This window comes from Equus caballus, chromosome 3 (genome assembly GCF_041296265.1).
Source record: "Equus caballus isolate H_3958 breed thoroughbred chromosome 3, TB-T2T, whole genome shotgun sequence".
NCBI lineage: Eukaryota > Metazoa > Chordata > Mammalia > Perissodactyla > Equidae > Equus > Equus caballus.
Window position 1 is genome coordinate 958,552 of NC_091686.1, and position 16,942 is coordinate 975,493.

A 16,942-nucleotide genomic window follows, 5' to 3' on the forward strand; every position below is an offset into this window, starting at 1 on the left:
GTCTAGGGGGAGGCCTTAGCCTTGAGATTTTTCCAGACTGCCCAGGAAGTGTAATGTTCAGGTTGAGACAAGGATGAGAACAACTGCTCTAAGCAGAGTCAATATTGACTTTGGTTAGCTCATATCCATTTCCAGCAGAGCTATGTACCAAATGTTTGCTGAGTTGACTATTCCTTGAGTATTTCAGATAGAAATATGGACAAATAATGTCTTAGTCCTTTAGCCACACGGGTGTCACATCTTGCAAGTAGAGCCTCTCCATTTTCCCTTTTTTTGGATAATGTCAAGAGTATCCTAGTTTTACCAGTTCCCTTTGATCTTTGTTTCTGATGTGGAGAATTACAGAAACCTGACTTTGAAAATGTTAAAATTCCCATCTCTACAGCAGTTAAATTAAAAATGTACCTGCTAAACAGCACATTTACAAGTGCATATGATCATTTTAGTGTTTAATCATTTTATTATATTGCTCTATGTACTTCAATGGGCTGTGGTCTCACTAAAAGTCAGTGGCTTGGAAAAGAACTGATATAACAAGGAAATGTTTTTATTCAAATGAAAACCCAAAGAAACCTCCTGAAGATTTGAGGGATTTTAGGTCAGATGAGTATTCTGTTATTTCTGAAGACTGTTGATAGAGTGTTTCAGAAGACCCGATCATGTATCTTTAACTAAATTAATCTAGAGCTTTGACAAAGTTCATCTCCTGTTGGTGGCAACTCAAAGAGTCTTAGATCTTTGGAGCTGGAAGGGCCCTTCTCTCAAAATGAGTGGTCACGGAGTTGAGGTGTCTTTTCACAGGTCATGCAACAAGGAGGCAGAACAAGAATTAAATCAAAGCCACTTGGTAATGAATGTGGAATATCAACAGTCAATACAGGAAATCTTAGATCTTGAATGAATTCTACCTTTAGAACTGTGCATTTTCTGTGAAAATTTTTAAGCCATTTTCTTCTTTTTTTAAAACAACGTAATGATTTGATATTTGTATATATTACGAAATGATCAACACAATAAGTCTAGTTAACATCCAACACCACAAATAGTTACAAATTTATTTTTCTTGTGATGAGAACTTTTGTTAAGTTCTTTTTTAAAATTTATTTATTAATTTTGAAGAAGATTAGCCCTGAGCTAACATTTGCTGCCAATCCTCCTCTTTTTGCTGAGGAAGATTGTCCCTGAGCTCACATCCGTGCATATCTTCCTCTATTTTGTGTGAGATGGTGCATAGGTCCACGTTGGGGATCCAAACCAGTGAACCCCAGGCCGCTGAAGTGCAGCGTGCGAGCTTAACCACTATGCCACTTTTGGCGGGCCCCTGTGATGAGAACTTTTAAGATATACTCTCTTAGCAACTTTCAAATATACAATATGATACTGTTAACTGTAGTCACCTTGCTGAATATCATATCCCCGTGACTTATTTCTTTCCTAACTGGAAGTTTGTACCTTTTGACCACACCATTTTCTTTTTAATTGCTGAACTTCTGAAGGAGGTATCCACTTGACCAACAGCCTGAAAGGCTTACCTTTTGTCGTTTTTGTGCTTCAGTGTATGAGATAAGACAAATGTTAATTTTTATTTTTATGGAAAATTGTTGGGTGGAATAAGCCTTTAGCTTTGATAATGATTATGTGTTCCTACACTTCCTTTCTTCTTTTTTTTTTAAATATCAGACTTGCCTTATTATTCAAGGGAAAAACCTTGTCATTTAAATCTTTGCTTTGAAACCAACTTATTTTTCACAAGTTATTTTCTTTGGCAGAAAATATCTAAGAAGAAAATGTGATAAAATAGCCTGATTTCTTCAGCAATGTCTATAATAAAGGCTAATTTGGAGCATTTAGAAACATACTCATATAATCCTCGATATGAGAATCACATATTTCATCATGGTTTCAAATATATTCTCTATAAATATAGTGACATGTATCAATGTTATTTAAGTGATATTTGACAATATTTAAATAATATTTAAATAAATTATACTTTACACTCAGCAAATGTCATAGACATGCTCAGCAACAGTTTTGTGGTTCTTGGGTGTGAGTCTCAGCTCTGCTCTTCTGAAATCCTGAGAATTACCACTCAGGTTCATCTCTCTGTGTAGTTTGAAAGTTCCTTTAACAGTACTCCAGTAGGATTTTCTGTAGAGAAGAGAAGCATGGCTTGTGAGAGGGGCTGCTGGAAGCTACTGTTGGGTCAGTAAGTAAAAGTTGACTATTTACGTGCCCATTGCTACCACAGCCATGGTGCAGAGGGATAATTCCCATCAGTAAATATCCTTTCTTTAAGAATACTGCTCTCCAGGTTCTGCCGCAGAGCTAAAGAACAGCTTAATGCTGAACTGGGGAAGAAAGTCTCCTGATCATAGTTTTGTGGTATGATTTTGCTTTCAGAAGAATAGAAAAGATCGTATATGGTAGATAAACTGACTAGTTTCATCTTGTTTTATTCTTTGATGCTAGAAGGCAGCAAGCCCATTAGCTCAGTTTCAGAAAAGTGATTAATGGGGAAAAGAAAGGCCCAGACAATGGTTCAAATCATTTCACTTTGAATTGAGACTAAAGAGATCAGCAGTGTCTTATGGTCATAGAAATCACCCTTGGCCTTAGGTACCATCTCAAAAGTGTTTGTTGTGGTTATGGAAACTGGGGTAGATGGTTCAGTGCAGCTTTTCCCCACCATAGGAATGCAAGGCCCCATGACAGTGGTCAGGTTGAATCATCTTCTAGTGTGTTTACTCGAAAATAGTCATAGTAACTCAGTTTGGGAGTAAAATTTGAGCTGGCAGTCTTAAAGTATGCTCTTTAGGTGGACTCAGGATATTATGGTAGAGTTGTGATGATTTCAGGAAATGGAAGATGAAAATAAAATATACAGAGTTAATCAGATACTCTGGAGTGATGTATACATATGAAACATCCTTTGATATGCCTGTCTTTAATTGGAGAAATCACAATACTGACAAATGAGCTGAGGCCAGAATCTAAAAGGTAATGACTAGAGAAATTGCTCATGTTATGCAAAGCGTTCGAAGCAATGCAGATATATCTAACTTCCTTTGAAATTTGCAGGCCTAAAATTAATGTCTGATGATTTGAAGCTGGTGATAATTAATTCCATATGTAGGTTCTCTTTGATGACTTTTTTAAAAATTTGCTTATGAATAGGAATAAGTGCCCATGGCCTTGGGTGAATTTTATCTTCCTGCGAATCTGGGCCATATGCCTAATGCATGGTGTATATATATATTTCGCATGTGTGAGGAAGATTGGCCCTGAGCTAACATCTGTTGCCAATCTTCCTCTATTTATGTGGGATGCTGCCATGGTGTGACTTGACGAGCGGTGCTAGGTCCGCATCTAGGACCACCAAAGCAGAGTACACGAAGTTAACTACTACGCCACCGGGCGACCCCAAGCATGGGATATTTTTTTAAGAGCACAGGCTCACAATGTAAGTTAACTAGCCTTTGCTCTCTGTTAAAATACAGTAATATTATGAGATTATTTTTCCCTTTGCACATATTTCTTAGAGGCTGACAGAGGAAGAACCTGAACTAATACTTTCATGAATTTAGATAATAAAACCATTCATTTGTGGCCAGAAAATGGAAGTTGGCTTGTTTATATTAAATAATGGTAAGAATTGCCAAATTTGCTGTTTCACTTCATTATTTATAAATTACCCTACTTAGATTATATCTTTTGAAAATTCAATTCAAGGCAGACTGATTTGGCATGCAATTAACTTTACTAATTATCAGCCTAAGGATAAATTATAAGTCTGTTATTTTGTGTATTCACAGGCTCCCAACATCTTGTACCTATTCATTTTTCTGCTCTTTGTTCCGACTACTCTACCTACTCCCCTTTCCCCAAAAATTCAGATCCCTGGCTCTGATCCTCACCTTCTGAAGTATCCCAGGTTCCTATTTTGTTTTTTTCATGATCGTTATTATTCTCTCATCTAAGCCACTCACTTGGTACATAATCATGTTTGTTGGTACATAGTCATGTATTGCCGTGTGCAGTCTTTTTGTGTTGTTTAATAGTCATCTGGTTAGGACTATATCGCCTAGGTCAGCTCCTTGAGAGCAGAGGTCAAGTTCTGTCTTGTTTTCCTCAAAGCAGAGAACACATTACTCTGACACTGGCAGATACTGCATGAAGCTTTGTTGAGTTCAATTTTGTGAGTTGAGATGAGAAGTAGGAAATTTCAAATAATAGAAAGGACAGTTTAGCATTAGTCTGGTTGTTAAGAGACAGCCTCATTCCTTGTTCATTTATTAATTTACTTGTCAGAGTTAAAAGAGATTTAAGAGATGACATTATGAATGAGAAATCCTTCTATTTTATGAGCTAATACTCATGTATGAACATGAGTTATCAGGAAAAATGTACATATCATGAGTCTGATATTTGGATCTAGGGTCTAGTACTACTAGACTTTGAACTTCAGTCTAGGTGATTGGGTGATTCAAGGTATTTTAGTTTCAGAGCGAATGCATCTTTGAAGTTGGTGAAAATTGGGATAATAGTTCTCTTCTTCCTTTCCTCTTGTCTTTTTCTCAGTATTCTCTTGTAATGGAAGTAGCCTTTGTATTCCAATTTCATTCTCTGTTTTCGAAATATTTAGCTCCCCAATAAAAGAACAAAGACATGTTTACTTAGGACTATGCTCTTGAATATGGAATGCACTAATGGCTAAATAGTAAATTGTTTTCGACTTGGTTAGCAATCCAATTGACATTTTTTGTTATACTTATTTTTCTGTTCAAGTTTTTGACTGTTACTTGAAAAATATTTTTTATTGTGGGAAATTGTATAACTAAATGGTTAAGGTGTGGGCTTCTGTGTTAGACACTTGATTTTGAACCCATGCTCTGTAAACTAAGATTTAGCATCCTTTTCAGTACAATGGGGTATTAATAATCTACATATTGGGGTTAAATGAGATAACTCATGTGGAGCATAAAACACAGTACCTAACACATGGTGAATATTAGCTAATGTTATTTGCGTTTTTATTATTTGAGATTCTCCTATCTCCATGTTTTAATCAAGTAGTTTTTATATCTATAATTCTAGATTGTATCTAAATTTGCTTAGTTTGATCATATAATCAACCTTCTTTATCAGGACTGTACAGTTCAGATTTTGTGAATTCAAATTAGTTCTTTATTCCTTGTCAAAAATGTAAGTAAGCGATTTGTATTTTTATTAACATAAATATCCTTAATTGATTAGTTATAATCAATACATTTTGATTTATAAGAAAACTAAGAAATAGGAAAAATGTAAAAATAGCATTTTTTATGATTATAAAATTAATATTTATTGTAAGAAATTTGATACTGAAAGTATAAAAAATTAAAATCTTCTGTAATGCCGCTCTCAAATGCAACCATTGTTTGTAGTTTTGTGTAATTTCTTACAGTCAAAATGCCCAATATTCTACAAGTCCTTTTTTCTTAATTTTGGAAATATTTTTCTCTTTCTCATTCCAGGGCTGTTCTTGGTCGGTTATATTTGTGGATCTCGATGCTCATAATCGCAATAGGCAAACTTTGTGCTCACTGTTACCCAGAGAATCAAGATCTCATGTGAGATATTTTTATAATAAATTAATATGAGCTATCATTTATGATTGTTACGTAATTTTGTTTACTTTTCTAAGAACGTGCTCTAAAATGTTAGAGGTTGCCAGAAGAGATGAGAACAGAGAACAGATGTTGCCACTCACTCCCCTGGTCTGTGGATGTCTTGTTCAGGATGTGAGCGGAACTGTGGACAAAGCTGCTTTGTTCTTTGAGTCTTTGGTAGAACAATGGAAAGATAGATGTATATTTTTTAGGAGGAATAGCAACATTATACCAAAATGAATTATTTTGTCATAGAATATTAGAAAAATATTTTTCATAATTTGTATTTCTTTTGAATAAAAATACTTTTCATGCTTCTTTTCTCTCATTTGAGTCACCATTTTTTTTTTTGTCAGATAAACTTTTATATGGCTATAGTTCTCAATTGCAGATTTTTCTAGTGGTTACATGTGGCTCTATTCTTAGAAAACACCCAAAATGGAATAATTTAATTATTTTAAGATAAGTATTTTATAGAAGTTATGTGAGATTATGATAAAAGAAAAACAAAATCCACAAATGACCAAATAATAATAATATAATATCCACTCATTCCACTACTCAGTTATAATCTTAGGGTGACAACATTTGTGTTTATATGTTTGTATATATTTTTATATATGTATATAGGATTTTAATTTTGTAAAACTGGGAGAATATTATTCATAATGTTTGATAACCTGGTTCTGTGAGTGGATGTTTCCATATCAATAAATGTTTCTTCAGTATGTAGTTTCTTCTACAACTTTAATGGCTGCTAATTTACTCAGCTAATTATTAGACATTTAGATTGTTTTGTGTTTTCCACTATTATGAACAAATTGTTATGATAAACTAAGTTGTAATGACTAATTATTGGTGTTAAATTTTTACACTCTGCCTTAATTAATATCTTAAAGTTTGAGTTCAGTGTTGAACTTTGAAAATACTCCTTATTGCTGAATAAAGTTTTATCCTCTCTGTGAGGTTTTACCATATAAACGTCTATCTGTGCTTTGCTGCACAGCGATCTCTCCATCAGTTAGTGACTTTTATTGACTCATTTATTACTTATTTACTTATTTATTCCTTGTTTATTGACTTATTTTTATTGGCTTTTCATCTCCATGATTCTCCTTGGGCTGTGTTGATCATATCACTACAGGCACTTACAGTTCCTTCGTTTTTTTATTGCCACCAGAACACAGATGCTGCCCTGCTCCCCTGCATCAGTTATCCTGCATTTGCCCTGGATGATGAAGTTCTCTTTAGCCAGACACTTGATAAAGTGGTTAGAAAATTAAAAGGAAAATACGGATTTAAGCGTTTCTTGAGAGATGGCTATAGAACATCATTGGAAGATCCCAACAGACGCTACTACAAACCAGCTGAAATTAAGGTATCAAAAAATATTCCATATCACATAGCATAAGAGAGTGATCAAAAGGACCGATTTGGGAGACTGACTTCTTGGGTTTGAATTCTGGCTCTGCTACTTATTAGCTGTCTGGACTTGGGCGAGTTAATTAACCTCTGTGTTTAATATTCTTCATTGGTAAAGTAATAGTACCTACTATTATTGGTCCTATTACTGAGGTTCTTGTGAGGATTAAATGAGTTAATATATAAGAGTGCTTACATCGCTCCAAGCACATCATAAGCACTTGATAAGTGTTAGCTCTTACTTCTAGTGAAGCCCATTTGCTCGTGTGGGGCTGTGTTTATTCATCAGGTGAATGATTCTTCCTTTGCACTTTCAGTACTCTGCCTGCCTGTCTCGTACCATTTGTCTCATATAAGAGAAAATATCTATTTGTGATCCAGCTTTCAATCTATTAAGCAAATGCTCTTTTTTGCTGTTTCGCTTAGACACTTCCCTTTGAAATACAGTCCTCTAAATAATTAGTTTCAAAATATTTTATATTTCAAACACACATACATACCCTATATCTAGGTTTATATCTGTTTTTTTTTAACTTTTTATTAAAATTATGATAGTTTACAACCTTGTGAAATTTCACTTGTGCATTATTGTTAGTTATGTTGTAGGTGCACCACTTCACCCTTTGTGCCCTCCCCCCACCCCGCCTTTCCCCTGGTAACCACCAATCAGTTTTCTTTGTCTATATGTTTAACTTCCACCTGTGAGTGGAGTCATACAGAGTTCGTCTTTCTCTATCTAGCTTATTTCACTTAACATAATACCCTCAAGGTCCATCCATGTTGTTGTGAATGGGACGATTTTGTTCATTTTTACAGCTGAGTAGTATTCCATTGTATATAGATACCACATCTTCTTTATCCAATCATCTGTTGATGGGCACTTAGGTTGCTGCCATGTCTTAGCTATTGTAAATAATGCTGCGATGAACATAGGGGTGCTTGGGACTTTTGGAATTGCTGATTTCAAGTTCTTTGGATAGATACCCAGTAGTGAGAAGGCTGGGTCATATGGTATTTCTATTTTTAATTTTTTGAGGAATCTCCATATTGTTTTCCATAGTGGCTGCACCAGTTTGCATTCCCACCAACAGTGTATGAGGGTTCCTTTCTCTCCACAACCTCTCCAACATTTGTCACTTTTTGTTTTGGTTACTTTTGCCATTCTAACAGATGTAAGGTGATATCTTAGTATAGTTTTGATTTGCATTTCCCTGATGATTAGTGATGATGAGCATCTTTACATGTGTCTATTGGCCATCTGTATATCTTCTTTGGAGAAATGTCTATTCATGTCCCCTGCCCATTTTTCGATTGAGTTGTTTGAGTTTTTGTTGTTGAGCTATGTGAGTTCTTTATATATTATGGAGATTAATCCTTTGTCAGATATATAAGTTGTAAATATTTTTTACGAACTAGTGGGTTGTTTTTTTGTTTCAATCCTCTTTTCCCTTGCCTTGAAGAAGCTCTTTAGTCTGATGAAGTCCCATTTGTTTATTCTTTCTATTGTTTCCCTCATCTGAGGAGTTATTATGTCCAAAAAGATCCTTTTGATACTGGTGTCAATGAGTGGAGTGTCTCTATTCTCTTCTCGAAGACTTATTGTTTCAGGCCTGATCTTTAGGTCTTTGATCCATTTTGAGTTTATTTTGGTGAATGGTGAGAAAGAATGGTCAATTTTCATTCTTTTACATGTGGCTGTCCAGTTTTCCCAGCACCATTTGTTGAAGAGACTTTGTTTTTTCCATTGTAGGCCCTCAGCCCCTTTGTCTAAGATTAGCTGTCCATAGATGTGTGGTTTAATTTCTGGGCTTTCAATTCTGTTCCATTGATCTGTGCACCTGTTTTTGTACCAGTACCATCCAGTTTGGATTACTGTAGCTTTGTAGTATGCTTTGAAGTCTGGGATTGTGATGCCTCCAGCTGTGTTCTTTTTTCTCAGGATTGCGTTAGAGATTTGGGGTCTTTTGTTGCCCCATATGAATTTTAGGATTCCTTGTTCTATTTCTGTAAAGAATGTCATTGGGATTCTGACTGGGATAGTGTTGAATCTGTAGATTGCTTTAGGTAGTATGGACATTTTAACTATGTTTGTTCTTCCAATCCATGTGCATGGAATGTCTTTCCATCTCTTTATGTCATCATTAGTTTCTTTCAGGAAAGTCTTGTAGTTTCCGATGTATAGGTCTTTCACTTCCTTGGTTAAGTTTACCCCAAGGTATTTTATTCTTTTTGTTGCGATTGTGAATGGGATTGAGTTCTTGAGTTCTTTTTCTGTTAGTTCGTTGTTAGAGTGTAGAAATGCTACTGATTTATGTACGTTAATTTTATACCCTGCAACTTTGCGGTAGCTGTTGATTATTTCTAATAGTTTTCCAATGGATTCTTTGGGGTTTTCCATATATAAGATCATGTCGTCTGCAAACAATGAGGGTTTCACTTCTTCATTACTTATGTGGATTCCTTTTATTTCTTTTTCCTGCTGAATTGCTCTGGCCAAAACCTCCACCACTATGTTGAATAAGAGTGGTGAGAGTGGACACCCTTGTCTTGTTCCTGTTCTCAGAGGGATTGCTTTCAGTTTTTGTCCATTGAGTATGATGTTGGCTGTGGGTTTGTCATATATGGCCTTTAATATGTTGAGGTACTTTCCTTCTGTTCCCATTTTATTGAGGGTTTTTATCATAAAAGGATGTTGGATCTTGTCTAATGCTTTCTCTGCATCTATTGAGATGATCATGTGGTTTTTGTTTCTCATTTTGTTAATGTAGTGTATCACATGGATTGACTTGCAGATGTTGAACCATTCCTGTGTCCCTGGTATAAATCCCACTTGATCATGGTGTATAAGCTTTTTAATGTATTGCTGTATTTGGTTTGCCAAAATTTTGTTGAGGATTTTTGCATCTATGTTCATCAGTGATATTGGCCTGTAGTTTTCCTTCTTTGTGTTGTCCTTCTCAGTTTTGAGGATCAGGGTGATGTTAGCTTCATAGAATGTGTTAAGGAGTGCTCCATCTTCCTCAATTTTCTGGAATAGTCTGAGAAGGATAGGTATTAAATCTGCTTTGAATGTTTGGTAGAATTTTCCAGAGAAGCCTTCTGATCCTGGACTTTTATTTTGGGGGAGGTTTTTGATTACTGTTTCAATTTCTTTTCTTCTGATTGGTCTATTCAGATTCTCTCTTTCTTCCTGCTTCAGTTTTGGGAGGTTGTAAGAGTCTAAGAATTTATCCATTTCTTCTAGGTTGTCCAATTTGTTGGCATATAGTTTTTCATAGTATTCTCTTATGATCTTTTGTATTTCTGTGGTATCCATTGTGATTTCTCCTCTCTCGTTTCTAATTTTATTTATTTGAGTCTTCTCTCTTTTTTTCTTAGTGAGCCTTGCTAAGGGTTTGTCAATTTTGTGTATTTTTTCAAACAACCAACTCTTTGTTTCATTGATCCTTTCTGCTGGTTTTTTTGTTTCAATTTCATTTGTTTCTGCCCTAATTTTTATTACTTCCCTCCTCCTACTGATTTTGGGTTTTTTTTTTGTTCTTCTTTTTCTAATTCTGTTAGGTGTCATTTGAGATTGCTTATCTGAGTTTTTTTTGTTTATTTAGGTTAGCCTATATTGCAATGAATTTCCCTCTTAGGACTGCTTTTGTTGCATCCCAAATGAGTTGATATGGCATATTTTCATTTCCATTTGTCTCCAGGTAATATTTGATTTCTTCTTTAATTTATTCAATAATCCATTGTTTGTTCAGTAGCATGTTGGTTAGTCTCCATTTTTGCTCCTTTCCCAGCTTTATTCTTTATTCTTGTAGTTGATTTCTAGTTTTATAGCATTATGATTGGAAAAGATGCTTGCTATTATTTCAACCCTCTTGAATTTGTTGAGGCTTGCTTTGTTTCCCAAGATATGGTCTATCCTTGAGGATGTTCCATGTGCACTTGAGAAGAATGTGTAACCTGCTGTTTTTGGATGGAGTGTTCTATATATATATCTATTAAGTCCATCTGGTCTAATTTTTCATTTAATTCCTATAATTCTTGTTGACTTTCTGGATGATCTATCCATTGGTGTTAATGAAGTGTTGAGGTGGAGTGTCCCTTTTATCATTATAAAGTCCCCCTCTTTGTCTCTCTTTATCTGTTTTGCTTTGAAGTCTACTTTGTCTGATTTAAGTATGGCGACACCTGCTTTCTTATGTTCATTATTAGCTTGGAGTATCGTCTTCTATCCCTTCATTGTGAGTCTGTGTTTGTCTTTGGGGATGAGATGTGTTTTCTGGAGGCAGCATATTGTTGGGTCCTGTTCTTTAATCCATCCTGCCACTCTGTGTGCTTTGATTGGAGAGTTCAATCCACTTACATTTAGAGTGATTATTGAAATGTGGGGGCCTAACGCTGCCATTTTATCACTTGTCTTCCGGTTCTCTTGCATTTTCTTTTTTTCTCCTCCTATGATTTTTGGACTGCCAATTTAGGTAGGTAGATTTCTATATTGGCTTTCTTCTTATTTGTTATTTGTGTCTTTATTCTTGTTATCTGTTTAGTGGTTACCATGTGGTTTGTATAAAACGTCTCATAGATGAGATAGTCCATTTTCTGATGGCCTCGTATTTCCCTAGATTAACCCGTTCCATCCCTTGCCTCTTCCCCTTCTAGGTTGTTATTGTCAGATTTTTTTTTTCTTCCTTCTAGTGTTGTGAGTTTGTGGTTAGAATGACAGGTTTATATTTATTCTTGGTGTTTCCCTTCCTTTTATCTTTAATGTTATACTTAGCCTTTGCTAACCTGTTCTGATGGAGAGCTGCAGTTTTCTGATTTTGTCTTTCCACTTATCTCCCTAGCTCTGGGTTTTGTAACCCCTCTCCTTTTATTGATTTTTCAGGTATGAGGGTCTTCCTGAGCATTTCTTGTAGGGAATCTCTTGTGGCAATGAACTCCCTTAACTTTTGTTTATCTGGGACAGTTTTTATTTCTCCATCATATTGAAGGATATTTTCGCTGGATAGAGTATTCTTGGCTGCACGTTTTTCTCCTTCAGAGTTTTGAATATAACATTCCACTCTCTTCTAGCCGGTAAGGTATCTGCTGAGAAATCTGGTGACATCATTATGGAGCTTCCTTTGTAGGTTATTTTCTTCTGCCTTGCTACCCTTATTTTCTCTTTGTCATTGACTTTTGCAAGCTTCACTACTATATACCTTGGGGTTGGTCTTTTTACATTGACAAAGCTTGGAGATCTCTTAGCTTCTGTCACATGTAGTTCTGTCTCTCTCCCCAGGTTTGGGAAGTTCTCAGCCATTATTTCTTTGAACAGGCTTTCTGCCCCCTTCTCCTTCTCTTCTCCCCATGGGATAACTATAATCTTTATGTTGCATTTCCTAATTGAGTCGGATATTCCTTGGAGAGTTTCTTCATTTCTTTTTATTCGTAGTTCTCTCTCCTCCTCCATCTGCAGCATTTCTATATTCTTATCCTCCAAATTGCTAATTTTTTCTTCCATAGTATCTACCCTACTGTTCAGAGAGTCCAGATTTTTCTTAATCTCCTCCATTGTGTTCTTCATTTCCAATATTTCTTTTTAGTTATTCTCTATACTATCAAGATCTCTTGTGACATAGCTTCTGAACTGGTTGAGTTGTGTATTTGTATTCTTTTTTAACTCACTGAGTTTTTAATGATGGCCATTTTGAATTCATTGTTGTTTAGGTTATGGATTTCAGTGTCTTTGGGATTGTTTGCTGGGTACTTGTCATTTTCCTTCTGTTCTGGAGATTTAATATATTTTTTCATACTGCTAGATGGCGTTGATTTGTGTCTCCGCATAGAGATAGAGTTTAGTTACTGCTTCCCCTTGCTTCTACTTGAGTGGAAGGGCTGCACCTTCTAATTGCTGACCGGACCTGGGCCCCTCCTTGTGGTCACAGTGGCCCTGTGGGGTCTCTCATCAGCTGTGGGGACAGTCGCAGGGGAGCCTCAGTTTGTTGGTGCCTCCTGTCACAGACCACCTAGATGTGCTACCTCCTTAGGGTCTGCAGCGGTGTTATGGGCTTTCACAGTGGCCGGGAGCAGGTTCAGCTAGACTCGCAGCTCTGTCACAATCAGGGCCTGCAAGATCTCACTTGTCCCCTATGGGCCACAGCAGAGCTATGGGTATCTACTGCAGTCTGTGGTTAGCTCACCCAGCTGTGCTACTTCTGCCTCAGGGCCTTCCAGCCTTGTGATTGCCAGGTGGGGCCTTTCCACTAACGCTGCACAGAGGCTTTCACTGCAGCTTCTATGGGACTGTGGATTTTCACCCTGTACCACGGAGCAGGCTCGCTGGGGCTCCAACTTGCTGCTGCCCACTCACGTGGTCTCTCTGGGTCTCCCTTGCCCCCTCTGAGCCACAGCAGGAGTTTGTGTGTTAGATGCAGCCGCCAGGTTTCTGTGCTGGGCAGGGCTTCTCCTGTCCCGGGCCTTCCCAGTGTTCTGAATGCTGAGCAGGGCCTCTCTGCTAATGTCGAGTAGATGCTTTCCCTGCGGCTGCTGTGGGACCGTGGATTTTCCCACTGGGCTAAGGGGCAATCGTGGGGGGCTTAGGTAGGTCTGTAGTCACCTGTTTCCACCATTGCTTCTCCGATGCATGCACACGCCTGCCCTTGGTGCCGTGGCAATGCTATGAGCATGTCCGCTGGTAGAAAGTTGCTTGCAGTTACTATGCTGTCTGGGGGTCGGAGAGTTTTCACCTATCTCCACGTCCTCCTGGGGGGAAGTCCGTCCACCTTCCCATGTATAGCAGCACAGGTCACTCAGGCGTCCTGAGATGCTCTGTGGATATCCTTTGTTGACCGATGAATGTTTGTAGTTCGAAAGGGGAGAGACAGAGAAAACTGATCACTCTGCCATGTTGCTGACATCACTCTATATCTGATGTTTTTAAGCTATCGAAAAAACGATAACACTCCCCAAAAAAGGTAAGCATCCATCCACATTGCTGAAGATTTTGCTTTAGTGGGGTAGATTGAAAATTTATTTTTGTAATCTATGTTATAATTTTGACTCACTCACTGTAGATAGGTTGAATCCCATGAATCTATGTATAAAAAATGTCTAGGCAACATTGTACCTTGTTATTTGTTTGACAATTAAATACTCCTTTAAAATTTAATATACACTTACTTTTCCAGGACAATGAGACATGCTATTTATCATTTTATTTAATTTGACAACTGACTATCATTTCAGAGCATTAGGAGCCATTTTATTATGGGCATCTTTGAAACTTTATAACAGTCTCTTAGATTGGGCCAAAAGATCCATTTATCTCTTAAACACCTTCAGATGTTTCTTTTGTATATAATCCATTTCCTGTGCTGATTTATAGCACTTATATTTGAACTGGATCTCCTGTAATTACAACCCTATATACTTTCAACTTTATGTAAGTCCAGTAGACTTTCTGTATTTCTGCACCGGAGCAGCACTGAGGAAAGTCACAAGCAGTGTGAACTGATGCCACCCCAGATTTAGGACATCCATCTTGGTTCAGTCCTCATCCTTGCTTTCACTGTTGTTAGTTCTGTTATGTGACTCTGCCAGGGACTCCTCTTACAAGCTTTTCTGACTTTTTTCCATTTGTCCTCAAGTTCCCAGACTTGACTTCTTACTTTCTACTTGATAGCCTTTCATTCCTGTTTGGCTTCATCTACTGCATCTATCCTTCATCCATACTTACCTCCATCTCTCTTGCCTCACAGAAGTTGCTGTCTGTTCTTCATTCTAAGCCTAACCCTCGATAAGTACACCCCATCCTGTTCTCTTTTACTTCCTAGGACTCTTGCTGTATCATTTTTTTCTTCCCTGATAGATGGATGTCTATTTTTATCTCTTTCTTTTTTTCTCCATATCTTCCCCACTTCTTCTTTCCCTCTGTTTTGCTTCCCCAACTCAAATCAGCTGCTTTTACTTCTCGGAAACACATTGATGTTCATCCTTAAAAAAACAAACAAGTTTTGAGTGACATGAGCATCATGGCAGGCTGAACTCTCCCCCCCTAAAATACAACTAAAAGGACATTCATACACCAACAGAGGACATTCACACAACACCAAAGATGTCTGAGAGACCCAAGCAGCCATATGTCTGAAGGTGGTGTGACTAGATCCTCTGGGGGAAGTGGAAACTTGTTGGCAGGAACTCCATGGAGAGAGAGAGGCAGCAGCTGGGGGAGGTGCACAAGCGAGAAAAAGCGGTCCTTCTGTGCCTGGCACTCTGGCCCCCAAATCACCCAGAGCACAACACAGAGAGAGGGGCTGCAGCTGGGGGAGGTGTGCAGATGAAGAAAGATACCCCGTTTCTGCCTGTCACTGCAGCCCCGCAATCACTCAGAGCACAACACAGAGAGAGGGGCTGCAGCTGGGGGAGGTGTGCAGATGAAGAAAGATACCCCGTTTCTGCCTGTCACTGCAGCCCCGCAATCACTCAGAGCACAACACAGAGAGAGAGTTGCTGGCTGGGGAGATGGGCAGCCATGTGATTGCCGAAAGCACTGTGCGAATAGAGAGGTGGCAACTGGTGGAGCCCCGGGATCACCGAGAGCATGGCGTGGAGAGAGGGGTGGCAACTGGTGGAGTCCTCTGACCACCCAGCGCACTCCACAGAGAGAGAGGAAGTGGCTGCAGGAGGCACACAGGTGTAAGAAGGTGCCCCTTCCCCTTCCCAGCACTGCAGCCTTTCGATCACCCAGAGGTCCATACAGAGAGAAAAGCAGAGGCCTGGGGAAGCACAGGTGAAAGAAAGCACCCATCCCTGTGCCTGGAAAGAAAAGGAGTCAGCGGCTTGAGCTGAGGAACCATGGATCATGCTAGGCCCAGAATACACAGCGCCTGATCCCCACTCCTTTGCAGCACATGGCAGCTGCAACCAGATAATAACTATGTGGAAGGAAAAAAACTACGCCATCAAGCAGTATGAAAAAGTATATTAAATCTCCAGACCAGAAGAAAAGTGACAGTTACCCAGAAACCAGCCCTGAAGGCACAGCAACTCATAACCTAAATGACAAAGAATTCAAAACATCTGTCATAATAAAGCTCAGTGAGTTACAAGAAAACACAGAAAGACAAATTAACGAATTTTAGAGCTTCTTCACAAAAGCAATTGAAAGTATAAAGAAGAACCAGTCAGAATTGTTTGGAGATGAAAAATGCAATGGATGAGATAAAGAAAATTCTGGATTCTCTAAACAACAGAGCTGACGGTATGGAGGACAGAATTAGCAACATAGAGAACAGTAATAAAGAAATGCTTCTGATGGAGGAGAAGAGAGAACTAAGACTAAAAACAAATGAAGAAAGTCTCAGAGAAATATCTCACTTAATTAGGAAATGAAACATAAGGATTATAGGTATTTCAGATGGCCAAGAGAAGGAGAATGGAGCAGAAACCTTGTTCAAAGAAATAATAGCTGAGGATGTCACAAACCTGGGGAAAGAGCTGGAAATACAAGTGAACAAAGCCAATAGATCTCCTAATTACATCAGTGTAAAAAGACCTACTGCAAGGCATATAGTGGTAAAGCTGGCAAAAGTCAATGACAAAGAAAAAATACTAAGGTCAGCAAGGGAGAAGAAAATAACTTACAACTGAACCCCTATCAGACTCTCAGCATATTTCTCAGGAGAAACCTTACAGGCTAGGAGACAGTGGGATGATATATTGAAAATTCTGAAAGACAAATACTTTCAGCCAAGAATACTCTATTCAGCGAAAATAGCCTTCAGATGTGACAAAGAAATAAAAACTTTCTCAGATAAATAAAACCTAAGAGACTTCATCATCACAAGACACTCCCCTACAAGAAAACCTCAAGAAGGCTCTCATACCTGAAA

At 37.9% G+C, this 16,942-nt stretch overlaps 1 protein-coding gene across 42 annotated transcripts in view; it reads left to right on the forward strand.

Annotated features, from left to right (window-relative positions):
- The window catches only part of PHKB (phosphorylase kinase regulatory subunit beta), a 218,842-nt gene that overhangs the window by 80,150 nt on the left and 121,750 nt on the right, over positions 1-16,942 (forward strand). For all 42 annotated transcript variants that reach the window (XM_005608231.4, XM_005608232.4, XM_070261699.1 and 39 more), the window contains 2 exon segments: positions 5,517-5,612; positions 6,832-7,029. In XM_005608231.4, coding sequence (XP_005608288.3) covers positions 5,517-5,612; positions 6,832-7,029 — 294 coding nt within the window.